The sequence below is a fragment of the Onychomys torridus genome, chromosome 6 (genome assembly GCF_903995425.1).
Source record: "Onychomys torridus chromosome 6, mOncTor1.1, whole genome shotgun sequence".
Classification (NCBI taxonomy): domain Eukaryota; kingdom Metazoa; phylum Chordata; class Mammalia; order Rodentia; family Cricetidae; genus Onychomys; species Onychomys torridus.
This window is the reverse complement of record NC_050448.1, coordinates 61127288-61140710: the sequence shown is the minus strand read 5'-3', so window position 1 is coordinate 61140710 and position 13423 is coordinate 61127288. Positions and strand designations below refer to the sequence as shown.

At 41.2% G+C, this 13423-nt stretch overlaps 1 protein-coding gene across 1 annotated transcript in view; it reads left to right on the top strand.

The window, feature by feature from the left end:
• Mnd1 (meiotic nuclear divisions 1) overlaps positions 1 to 13423 on the top strand; it is a 63635-nt gene that overhangs the window by 35450 nt on the left and 14762 nt on the right. The window contains exon 6 of the mRNA XM_036191410.1: positions 9098 to 9212. Coding sequence (XP_036047303.1) covers positions 9098 to 9212 — 115 coding nt within the window. The remainder of the gene's footprint in view (positions 1 to 9097; positions 9213 to 13423) is intronic.

Here is a 13423-nt window from a genome sequence, read left to right as displayed (position 1 = left end):
TTGGTTGCTCCAAGCATCTCAGGATAAACTGACAAAGGAAAAGAATGTGCTCTGTGATAAAACTAACTCGCTTCTAGCACCTCAGAGCACAGTGAAGGACAGAGCTCAAGCTGCAGGAAATCAAACCAAAGCCTTCTTTATAAGACTGGCTGAATTACACAGAAAATTCAAGTCCCAGCCTCTGAGGGCATTCAGGTAAGGGCATTAATTGGTAAAGAATGGGATCCTGTAATTTGGGATGGAGATGTGTGGGAGGACACCATTGAGGCTAAGAACTTTGAACCTTCAGATTCTCAAGGGTTTATCTCACCTGAGGAGGCAGTCGCTCCATCCTCAACAGAAAATGTACTCCCACCCTCACCCCCTGAAATATTGCCTTTTCTGCCCTTGACTAAGGAAATGAGTCCTTTATTGTCTTCTAAACCAGCAGTGATTTTCCCTTAAGGAGATGGTAGGCAAGGCAATACTCATGTCCTCCAGGGCCTACCAACAGTTGCCTCTAGACCTATAACCGGACTAAAGGCTAAGCTTGCTCCTAGAGAGGAGGTAGAAAGGATAGTCCATGCGGAAGTGCGCTACAATACTAAAGGGCTTAATGAGTTTGCTAATTCATTTATACAGAAGTCTGGGAATATGTGTGGAATGGATTTTAAGGGTGTGGGATAATGGTAGAAGGAGTATAAAACTAGATCAGGCTGAGTGTATTGCCATGGGCTCACTGAATGGAGAGTCTAGGTCTGGTATAGAAGTTTATTGCCATGGGCTCGCTGAATGGAGAATCTACGTTTAGTATAGAAGTTTATTGCCATGGACTCACTGAGTAGAAAGTCTAGGTTTAGTATAGAAGTTTACTGTCATGGGGTAACTGAGTGGAGAGTCTAGATTTAGGATAGAAGTTCATTGCCATGGCTCACTGAGTGGAGAGTGTACAAGTTTATTGTCATGGGTCATGGGATCACTGAGTAGAGAGTCTAGGTTTAGGATAGAATTTTATTGTCATGAGCTCACTGAGTGGAAATTCTAGGTTTAGGGTAGATTCTTGCTCCATCAAAAAAAAAAAAAAAAAAAAAGTGGCAAAAGTGAGTTTGAGTGGTTGGCTGAAACATTTGTCAAAAGATGGGAGTTGGAGATGCCTAATGTCCCTGATGTCGATGAAGGGATTTTAAGACTCAGGGAAATTGCAATGCAAGAATGTCAAACCTATCCTCCACTATGGAACACAGAGAGGACATGCCCTTCCTGAATCCTGTTTGACACAAAATGGTGAGGGGCAGCAGCACATCTGACGAGCTTTGTTGTCACCCTTTCCTTGTGCCAGACTTTAGGGTTGGAAACACCGTTGCTCAGTTGGATGAATTAAATGCAGTGGGTTTAATTGGGTCCCAAAGTAGCAGAGCTAGGTAGCAGCAGTGAATTGCCAGAGGCACGGTGATTGTAGTTATCATAATGGGCAGCCCAGGCAAAGCAATGTTCATAGTGGACAGCATGGGCAAAGTGATTTTTATGACTCAAGTGGACCTTCGGTATTGGCTAACCAATCATGGTGTTTTCAGGCATGAAATAGATAAAAAGTATATTGCATTTTTGTTTGATCTATATAAGCAGAAAAATTCTCCAACAAATGAATAAAAAAAGCAACAAAAAAACAAGGCTACAATGGATCATGGCAAAAGGGAATCTCAGCCTGTGAATCAATTTCCAGATGTGAGCCAGTTTGCAGATCCAGAATCCTTTGAGTGAAGGGGTGGCCAGGCTCCCCTGAGGAAAGACGTTGATAAAATACCTGAGATTTACTGTTAGCCTTTCCCCAGTCCTTCCCCAGAGGGACCTGTGGCCTTTTACAAGGGTAACTGTACACTGGGGAAAAGGAGACAATCAGACTTCCTGGGGCCTCTTGGATAATGGACCTGGATTGCACTGATTCTTGGGGGAGACCCCAAGAAGCATTGTGGCCCTCTGGTTAAAATAAGGGCTCATGGAGGTCAGGTGATTAATGGAGTTTGGGCTGAAGTCCAACTCACAGGTCTGTTAGGTCCCTGAACTCATCCTGTGGTTGTTTCCCCAGTCTCAGAATGTGTAATGGGGAAAGATATACTTACAATTTCCACATTGGTTCCTTGGCCTATGGCGGGAGGGCTATTATGGTTGGAAAGGCCAAACAGAAGCCTTCAGAGTTGCTTCTGCCAAGGAAAACAGTGAATAAAAGACAGTATCGCATCCCAGGAGGAGTTGCAGAAATTAGTGCCACCATCAAGGACTTGAAAGATGTTGGGGTCATGGTTCCCATCACAGCTCCCTTTAGCCATCCTGTTTGGACAGTGCAGAAGACAGACGGATCATGGAGAATGACAGCTGACTGTCGAAAACTTAATCAAGTAGTGACTCCAATTGCAGCTACTGTACCAGAAATGGCGTCCTTTCTTGAGCAGAACAGCACATCTCTTCATACATGGTATACATTTATTGATCTAGCAAGTGCCTTTCTTCCTTGGTACCTGTTGATAAAGACCATCAGAAGAAATTTGTTTTCAGTTGGTAAGGCCAGTAGTATACCTTTACAGTTTTACCTCAAGGACATTAAACTCTCCAGCACAGTGTCATAACTTAGGGATCTTGATCGTCTGTCTCTTTCACAGAATATCACATTGGTGCACTTTATTGACGACATTATGATGATTGGATCAAGTGAGCAGGAGGTAGCAATCATTTGGACTTATTGGTCACATATATATGCCTCAGAGAATAGGAATCCAAGAGCCTTCTACCTTGAAATTTTTAGTGAATTTTTTAGGAGTCCAGTGGTATGGGCCATGATGATATCCCACCACCAAGAAAGAAGCACCATGTTTAGTGGGCCTATTTGGATTCTGGGGATGGCACATTCCTCACCTGGGTGTGTTACTCTGGCTCATATACCATGTGATTCAGAAAGCTGCTAGTTCTGTGTGGAGCCTGGAACAGGAGAAGGCTCTTTAACTAGTCCAAGCTGCTGTGCAGTGCAGGCTGCTCTAACACTTGGACCATATGATCCAGCAGACCCTATGGTTTTTGAGGTGTCAGTGGCAGATCAGGATGCTGTTTGAGCCTTTGACAAGACCCTGTAGGTGAATCACAGAAGATACTTTTGGGATTTTGGAGTACAGTTCTACCATCATCTACAGACAACTGTTGTCCCTTTGAGAAACAGCTCTTGGCCTGCTGTTGGGCCTTAGTGGAAACTGAATGTGTAGCAATGGGCTACCAAGTTACCATGAGATCCATAAAGTTGGATGTGCACAGTAGCAATCCGTTATCAAGTGGAAGTGGAATATATGTGATCAGGCCCAAGCAGGTCCTGAAAGCACAAACAAGTTACATGAAGAAATTACCTAAAAGCCTGTGGTTTCTATTCCCATTACAATGCCATCAGCAGCCAAGCATGTGCCTACAGCCTCATGGGATGTGCCGTATAACTGAGGAAGAAAAGACTGGGTCCTGGTTCTTTATGTTGTATAGGCATCACCCAGAAGTGGACAGCTACAATATTACAACTCCTTTCTGAGACAACCCTGAAAGACATTGGCAAAGGAAAATTGTCATAGTGGGCAGAACTTCAGGCATTGCATATGGTCATACATTTTGTTTGGAAGTAGAAATGGCCAGATGTGCAAATATTCACTGATTCCTGGACTGTATCCAATGGATTGGCTGGATGGCCAGGGACTTGGAGAGAGCATGATTAAAAAATTGGTGAGAAAGACATCTTGGAAAGAAGTACATGGATAGATCTCTTCAAATGGATGAAGGATATGAAGATACTTGTGTCCCATGTAAATGCTTATCAGGTGACTTCAGCAGAGGAGGAGTTCAATAAGCAAGTAGATTAGATGACCTGTTTTATAGACTGCATCTTTCCCCAGCCATCCTAGTCACTGCTGAGTGGGCCCATGAACAAAGTGGCCGTGGAAGTAGAGACAGAGGTTATGCATGGGCTCCATGATATATATTTCACTCTCTCAGGCTGACAGGGCTACAGCTGCTGCTAAGCGCCAGATCGGCCAATGGCAGAGACCACCACTGAGCCCCAGAGGTAGCACCATTCCCTGTGACCTAGTGGCAGATTGACTACATTGGACCACTTTCTCTATGAAAAGGAAAACAATTTGTCCTTCCTGGAGTAGATACTTATTCTAGTTACAGATTTGTCTTTCCTGCATGTAATGCTTCTACTAAAATTACCGCCTGTGGCTTACAGAATGCCTGATCTACCGGCATGGTATTTCACACAGTATTGCTTCTGACCAGGAACTCATTTCACAGAGAAGTGCAGCAGTGGTCCACGATCATGGAGTCCACTGGTTTTACCATGTTCTCACCATGCAGCTGGCCTTAGAGAAAGATGGAATGGCCTTTTAAAGACACAGTCACAGCGCCAATTAGGTGGCGGCAGCCTGGGGAGCTGGGGCAGGTTCTCCAGAAGGCAGTGGAATATGCTTTGAATCGCTGTCCAATATATGGTACAGGATCCATGGGTCCAGGAATCAAGGGGTGGAAAGGGGAATAGTTCCATTCATTATCACCCCTAGTGATCCACTAGGAAAATTTTTATGTCCTAGTCCCACAACCTTCAATTCTGCTGGCCTAGAAGTTTTGGTTCCAGAGTGGGAGTGCTCTTGCAGAGAGCCACAACAAACATTCCATTAAAGTGGAAGCTCAGGCGTCCACTGGCCACTTTGGGCTTCTGCTGCCCTTAAGCCAACAGGCTGAGAAATTGGATTGTTTCACAATGGAGGTGAGAAAGATTTTGTCTGGAGTGCAGGAGATCCTTGGATCATCTCTTAGTGTTAATTATGTCTGGTGATTAAAGTACAACATCTTAATCCAGGCAGGATGACCAAGGGCACAGACTCTTCAGGAATGAGGGTGTGAGTCACTCCTCCAGAAAAAGAGCCAGGACTTGCTGAGGGTGGAGGAAGGTAGTTATAAATACCAGCTACGGCCACATGACCAATTGCAGAAATGAGGATTATAATTGACATAAGTGTTTCTGTTGTAATTGTTAAGAATGTGTTTGTACAGATATTTGTGTTTTCTTTCCTCAATTTCTTTATCATGTGATGTAACATCAATTAAGAGAATATCAGTGATTATCATATTTAAGTCTGAGATACTGAAATGATGTCTACTGCTACCTATTCTAAATTTATGATGTGTTTGTGGCTATATGTTATCTGATGGAATTTATAATGCATTTGCAATTGTATGTGGGATAGTTATATCATGTTAGGGATAATTATGGCTTGGTTATTGTTTGCATTTAGAAATTAAGCATACATAAAGAGATATGATTGTGTGTCAAGCTGACAAGGGATGGACTTGTGATAGCTGTTCTTGGTTGTGAATTTGACTATCTGGTATTAACTAAAATCTAAGGGGCTATGTACACTATCACTATGTGAGGTCAGTATGTGATTTAAGCTGTAGTTGTGTTTCATAACAGTAGCAAAATTATAGTTATGAAATAGCAATGAAAATAAAATAATTTTATGGTTGGGGGTCACCACAACATGAACTGTTTTAAAGGGTCACAGTATTAGGAAGGTTGAGAACCACTGTCTAGTGCCTTCTGTAGGGCTAAATTTATAGATACATAACTGCTTAAATTTGGTCTTGTCATGGAATCACTTTCTTTCTCCACCTATTATAATGGAAAGTTTTGAAGTGGCATCTGAGAGCCTCAGAGTCTCTCTAGGCCCTTCTGGCTTTTATAGTCTCCATTGTGAAGTGGGGTGTTATTCTAATAGGTCTGCCTTTATATGTTATTTGGCCTTTTAATGCTCCTTCTTTGTTCTCTATTTTAGTGTTTTGATTATTATGTGATATGGGGAGTTTCTTTTTCCGCTCTAATCTGTTTGTAGTTCTGTATGCTGCTTGCACCTTGATAGGTACCACCTTCTTTAGATTGGGGACATTTTCTTCTATGACTTTGTTGAAAATATTTACCGTACCTTTGCTTTGGGCTTCTTATTTTTCCTGTATTCCTGTTATTGCTGGATTTGGTCTTTTCACAGTGTCCCAGATGTCCTGGATCTTTTGTGCCTGGATTTTTTAGATTTAACATTTTCTTTGACTGGTCTATCCATTTCTGTCTTGTCTTCAATGCCTGAGATTCTCTCTTCCATCTCTTGTATTCTCCTGGTGATGCTTGCTCTGAGGATCCTGTCTGAATTTCTAACTGTTTCATTTCTATTTTTCCCTCAGTTTGGGTTTTCTTACTGATTCTATCTCCACCTGCAGTTCCTGACTGTTCTCTTCTTTCGTTCCACTGTTCGTGTTTCCATCGATTTCTTTAATGGATTATTAATTTCCTCTTTTAGGACCTCTAACATATTCATAAAGGCTATATTGCCTTATGCTTCAGCTATACTGCATGGAAGAAGCAGAAACTGTCAATTTCCTAGAAGAGCTTTAGACCAACTGAGTCATTTGGAAGGGATACTCTCCAACCTATTGAACTGCCTGTAGGATGTACAGTGTGCTCCAGGTTCCCAGCTTTTGTAAATTCTTACCCTGTTGGGGTAGTGTTTGGTGATACAGCTGTCTTTGAGTGTGGTGATATATTGTATATCCTAATAAAATTTGTCTGAAGATCAGAGAACAGAACAAGACACTAGATTAAACATAGAAGCCAGGTAGTGGTAGCACACGCCTTTAATCCTAGCACTCGGAAGGCAGAGATCCATCTGGATCTCTGTGAGTTCAAAGCCACCCTGGACTACGAGATTGACTCAGTCTAGGAGAGAAACAGAGCCAGGCAGTGGTGGCACACAGCTTTAATCCCAGTACTTATGAATTACACAACTTTAATCCCAGCACTTGAGATTTCATGCCTTTGCTTGGGAAGTCACACACCTTTAATCCCAGTACTAAGAAGGAAGTGATATGGTGGGTGGAGAAAGGTATACAAGGCGTGAGGAGACAGGAACAAAGGCTTTTCAAGCAGAAGCGTCCCTTTCAGCTAGAAGCTCTTTTGGCTGAAGCCTTTCAGCTGAGGACTCAGAGACATACAGGGGACTTGTGGAGTTGGTGAGGTAAGACATGGCAGTGGCTTGTTTCTTTGTCTTTCTGATATTTAGGCAAATTTTATTAGGGTACACGATATATCACTACAAGTAGTAACCATTCTGGCACATTCTAGTTAGCCTCAAATTTCTCTGAGCTGTGTCAATATGGCATTTACTAATTATGTGCGCCCATTTACATTTAAATCATATATAGTTCAGTTTTTCAGAATGACCCTGTACCCATCATGCAGTGCTTTGTCGGGCTTGTCTGCTCTAGGACATGACACTCTCTAGACAGCAAGAACAACAGCAAAACCAAAACCAGAGTTCAAACAGAAAGTACAGGGTGGCAGAGAAGCCCTAGGCCAGCCCCATTCAGGCCTCTTGAACTTTGGTTTTTGCCTTGTATTTATCTGAGAGTCTTTACCAGCATTTGATTTGTATGAGTTATTTCTAGGTTTCACAAATGTCAGTCACAGTCCTAGCGCTGTGACATCTCTGTGTTGACGAGGGCTCTGTCTAAAATGTCAAAGGGGGCCTGTTGGCTTATGCTATTTAAAAGCCTTATTTGGTTCGCCTTGAAAGAAAAATGGCAGGAGGCCATTTCTGATCCCTTTAAATATTTATAAAGGTTAATCATTTAAAGTTGAAAAAAATCTAGAACATTTTTTCAAACACCTTTTTGAAGCATAATTGTTCAATGATTAATGTTGCTAGAAACTGTGACTTCCATGCACAAGCATAAGCCATGAAGTTACCCAAAAAGCAGTGCAAGATTTCCTCTGGTCTGTGGTAACATCATCATCCTTGAGTTCATCCAGGTGTAACGATCTGTTCTTGCCTGTATGACTGTTGCATTCTACATATTTATTCTTATTTCATTGTTCAGTATACAGGGAAGGCATTTGAGATTTCAGAGAAGGATGGGAATTAGGCTTGTTCTTACACTGTGCATATTTGTGTGTATACTGAGGTGTGTCCACTGAGGGATTGGCACCAGGACCTTGTGAGGTACTAAAATCTGGATGCTCAAGTCTCATCTTTAAGTTAGACCCATACGGGCTCACCAGGTAAAGGTGCTTGTTGCCAAACCTGACAGCCTGAGTTCTCCTCCTAGGACCCTCAGGATGGAAGCTCCACACATACAGTTCATGAATGAAAATTGTCAATTATATGTCTATATTCAATATCTATGTGAAATATATATTTACATATAATTGTAATATATGTGTATAAAATGGCATAATAGTTGCATATAGCTTATATAAACCTCATAATTTTAAATCTCTAGATTACATATAATTCCTACTACAACATAAATGCTCTGTAAACATTTTTTTCTGTTGTAAATTTCTGAGAGTGACACTGAGGGAAACTTCTGTACATGTTTAGTACAGGTATATATGTTTTTCTTTTTTAGTGTTTTTTGATATGTAGATGATTGAATCTGCAGATGCGTAACCTGTGGATACTGGGAGCTGACCATATAAACATATCATGTCAAATACATAAGTGATTACAGAACTTATTACTTTATTACATAGGAGATTTGTTGTGGAATAGAATATTTGTTTAACTATATAAAGATGTGTTGCATTTATTTGTATTGCAGAATAATTGTTTAACTATGTAAAGATGTGCCGCATTTGTTTATACTGCATTTTTAAAGATGTGTTGCTGTTTTACCTTGCCTGCCTAAGGCACCTGATTGGTCAAATAAAAGGCTGAACAGTCAATAGCTAGGCAGAGGATGGATAGGCAGGGCTGGTGGGCAGAGAGAAAAGGGGAGCCAGCTAGCTGGGGACCAGACAGACAGACAGCAGGAAAACAGGATGGACAGTCCATATGTAGATGAAGTAAATGAGCCCCGGGGTAACACCTAGATGAATAGAAATAAGTTAATTTAAGTTTAAAAAGCTGGCTAGAGACAAACTAAGCTGAGGTCGAGCATTTATAATTAATAATAAGTTTTCATGTCATGATTTTGGGGCTGGTGGTCCAAGAAAGCCTGCTACATATTTGGCCTAATTGTACACAAAATTCTTTACATCCAGGAAGAACGAGCCATGCTTGTAAAAGAACTTTCTTCATTTCGGAACCAAAGGGATCAACTCAAGGCAGAAGTCGAAAAATACAGAGAATGTGACCCACAAGTTGTGGAAGAGATACGTAAGTTCATACCACAACTTGAACATCTTAATTTTGATAACAAGAGACTTGGCATGTCTAGTTACCTGGAAACCATCACACCAGTCCCTCTCTCTCTCTCCCTCTCTCCCTCTCTCCCTCCCTCCCTCCCTTCCTCCCTCCCTCCCTCCCTGTGTGTGTGTGTGTGTGTGTGTGTGTGTGTGTGTGTGTGTGTGTTTACACCCGTACAGTCTCCTTTAAGACTACTTCAGTGCTGCTGCTCACTCTGTGTCTGTGGTCTAGCGAAGACACTGCCTCACAATTGCTACTAAGGAGGCTCACAGTCCAGCCTTGAGTGCTCACAGCTTGACACAGAAAGCATTTCAGAAAGAAGGCAGTAAAAGGGATGGGACAGTACATGCCTAAGATAGTCAGGAAGCTGAGAGGTCAGAGAAAGAGCAGTTTGGTCTCAGCCACCTCCAGTCTAGGAAGAAATTGTCCATTACCTTCTAAAAAAAAGCTATTGTAAATACAGGAGCTTGCCTTATGTGTATACCAGTGATTTTCTTCCTTGTGTGTGGAGGTCAGAGGACAATTGGTTCTCTCCTTTTATCATGGATTACAGGGATGTGACTCAGGCCGTCGAGCTTGGCAGCAAGCCCTTTTTACCCACTGAGCCATCTTGCCTGCCTTCCTTCAATTTTAAAACAGAATCTTCAAAACTTGGTATTAATTATGTATTTATAGAAACATAAAATTAGAACACTTACAGAATTTTAAAAAGGATATTATAAAGTTACAGCATTTAACTGTTTAGGAAAATATGTATAACTTTTTCCATATTTTTTCCATTTTAGCTTACTTTTGTTTAGGGTAAACTTTACCAAGTGTATCTTTTTAAAGATGTGACATAGCACATGACTGAGACTTTGACAAACCTGGGACTACTTGGTACTTTAGAAGTAGCCTGAGCATAGTTGGATTATAATTAAGGTGTTGTCTTTTGAGAGCAAGATCTCTCTATACAGCTCAGGCTGGCTTTCAGCTAGAAATGCCCTATGCCTCTGCCTCCAGACTGCTGAGATTGCAGTTCCTAAGGAGACACCTATGAACATACACTGGTGACCTCAAAGCGGAAGATCTTTACTGACTATGACTAAGAGGCATAGATTGTAAATACAAAAGGAAATAAGTCAGCTAAGCAAAAAAGTGGTGCCATAGGGAAAAAGTTGTTAGGTCAGAAAAGAGCAGACCCAGTTAGAGGACATGAGGGTCAGATTTTCCTTCTGGGAAAACAAAAGCTTTTCCAGAACTGCTGGAAGGTACATCCATGATGGTCCTGAAAGCAAGTCACCTGAGAGTGTTGAGCCTGAGGAAGAAACATGTCTGTGAAGCTCTTGAGGATCTGTAGGCCCACCACGCAACTGACATCTTGAACAAACAGCCTTTCCCTTTTGAGACCGGCTGATAAGCAGGCCTAGCTTGCTGGTGGATGCTGCCTCCTTTCTCCTGTTCTCTGATGTTGAAGTAGCTATTGTGGTGCCAGATTTAGCTAAGCACTTTGTTCCACAGGATGGTGATAAAAAAAAAAATCTGTGGCCAGACATGCCTCCCAAACACTGAATTTGCAGAGCATGACTGTCTCAGAAAGGTCTACTTCCATCTCTTTGTGAAAATCTTTGACTCTAAAATTTGTAGATTCTAGAGAACAGCACCAGCAAGGTGGTATGCAGTAATTCTACCACTTTTCCTTGGAGCGGCACTTCTTTGCTTGTAGGGGTCCAGCTCCCATCTTTTGAAGGGTTTCTAGGTGGAGGGGAGAGGGGTAAGAAATGATAGATAGAAAGAGAGACCTAGACGACGACGAGAAGAAAGACAGATACACAGGACAGCCTCGGGAGGGCCTGGGTCAGTACCCACCAGCCCAGAACTTTATTCAAAAGGACTTTTATAATATCAAGGAGAGAGGCAAAAAGACAGCCAAGTGTAGACCCTTCCAAACAACTGGTAAACAAGTCCATGGCCAAATCTTCTGTTTACGCAGCCCTGCTGGGGAAAGCAAGCTCAGATTCTCTGTTTCACTAGGTCTCACTAGGAAGCCTCTGTGGCCCCACATTTGCTTCTCTTCCATTCTTTTCTCTATTCAGGAGCTGTAAGTGTTAGCCCTCCTTAGTGAGGAGTTAAGATTTTCTACTTTGTAATTCTCATGGTACTGCCCTAAGTGTTTCCTTAGGCAAGTGACCTTTGCTGACATTACTTCTAGCTATCACTTATACACCAGGAGACTCAAGATTGAAAACATTGAACTATTGCCAGGTAACTTAGCATGTCCCAGAACAAGTTTAGGAATACTTATAAAATCCAAAATCACCTAGCAAAAAAATGTATGTTTTGCTTTCAAAGGGTGGTTTTCGTGTCTGTGAATGATGCCCCAGGGGTGATAGTTAGCATGTTTCCTTCCCTGTTTATTGTTGAACCAATAAAGTCTGTGAACCCTAAACATAAGTGTGTGTGTGTGTGTGTGTGTGTGTGTGTGTGTGAGAGAGAGAGAGAGAGAGAGAGAGAGAGAGAGAGAGAGAGAGAGGAGAGAGAGAATGTATCTATGTATGTATGTGTGTGTGACTTGGAAAATGTCACACAAAGCAAACAGAGTAATCTGTCAGTCAGTGCTGGACCAGAGCAGAACCAGCAGGGCAGAGTATTAAAATGCTTAGAGTTGTCCATAAGTTGGAAACTGAAGAGGCAGTATGGAAGATATCAAAGATGCCTACAGCAGTTCTTTTTGACAGGAAAACCATATTTGACATGAGAATTACACTGGATTAATAGCAGATTACTTTTTGCCAAAGAACAAATGAGTGTATATGAAGACATAGCAAAGAGAAAAAGTTAAATATTAAACTGGTATCCATGATCTGAGGACACTCTAGCCTAACATATGTGTAATTGGACTCAGAAAGGAGTGGAGTGCTTGCTGGACCAGGAAGATATCGGTAAAAACAATTGTTTTTAATTTTTTATGGAGCAGATTATACTCTGACTACTGCCTAGCCCCTCTTCCCATGTAGTAAGTGCAGTAAATTAGTCCTGAAAATTTCAGTGAAAACTACAAATTCCACAGATGTAAGAACTTAAAATTGTTAGTAGCTCATGTCAGAAATCTTATCATTAAATTTAAATAACTTTACTAGGTTCTAACCTCTAACCCCAAGTGCTAATGTGCTTTTTTATAATGAAGATTTTCATGGGATTTCAGCTATCAAGTTGGGGTAGGAAGAATTGGATTAAAGGATTATGTGTTTTATAAATTGATTTTAATAGGATTTAGCTCTTAATAACAAGCTCCCATAGCCACATTACAATACTCAGGCTTATCCTGGCTGTCCATAATCCATGTGGAACACACTTTCCTGATAGTAGTTCACATAGACATGCTTATATATTTTCTCTTTCTTAAAATAGTGCCTGCAGGAAATATTTGTAGTTCATCATTCCAGTGTGATGATTGATTTATTAACAAGTTTAATTGTAAATAACAAGGGAAGTGAGAGGTCAAAGCAATAGTTTTATATAATACTATTTTTAGCCACTTTAACCATTATTTGAACAAGACTAGATAAAACTAATGGTAGAAACTGAATTCTCACAAAAATACTTGAAAGTAAGTCAGGCTTGGTGGCACATGCCTCTAATCCCAGTTATTACTCAGGAGGCAGAGGCATAAAGATTGAAAGTTCAAGACCAGTCTGGGCAACTTAAACCCTGGTTTTGGTTTTGGTTTTTGGTTTTGTTTTGTTTTGTTGTTGTGGGGGAGGGATTTGAAGCAGGGTTTCTCTGTGTAGCCCTGGCTGTCCTGGAACTCACTCTATAGATCAATCTGGCCTCAAACTCAGAGATTCACTTGCCTCTGCCTCCTGAGTTCTGAAATTAAAGGCATGTGCCACTACCACCAATGCCTGGCTGCCACATTATATTTTAAATGTGCAGTTTGTATTAAAAAATTGTAAGACATGCAAAGAAACAAGAAAATGTACCCTACAAGCCACGACTAAAGTGCTCAGTAGACATTGTTCTGAAGAAGCACTGTTGGGCTTATCAGACAAAAATTTTAGTGAACTGTTATAAACATGGTCACCAAAGGAGGCATGTCCAAAAAAATAAAGGCAGGCCTAAGGATAGTTCACAGAGTAGATAATGTTAATGGAGAAATAGAAATCAGGCCAGAAGAGCCAAGTAGGAATTTGGAGTTCAAA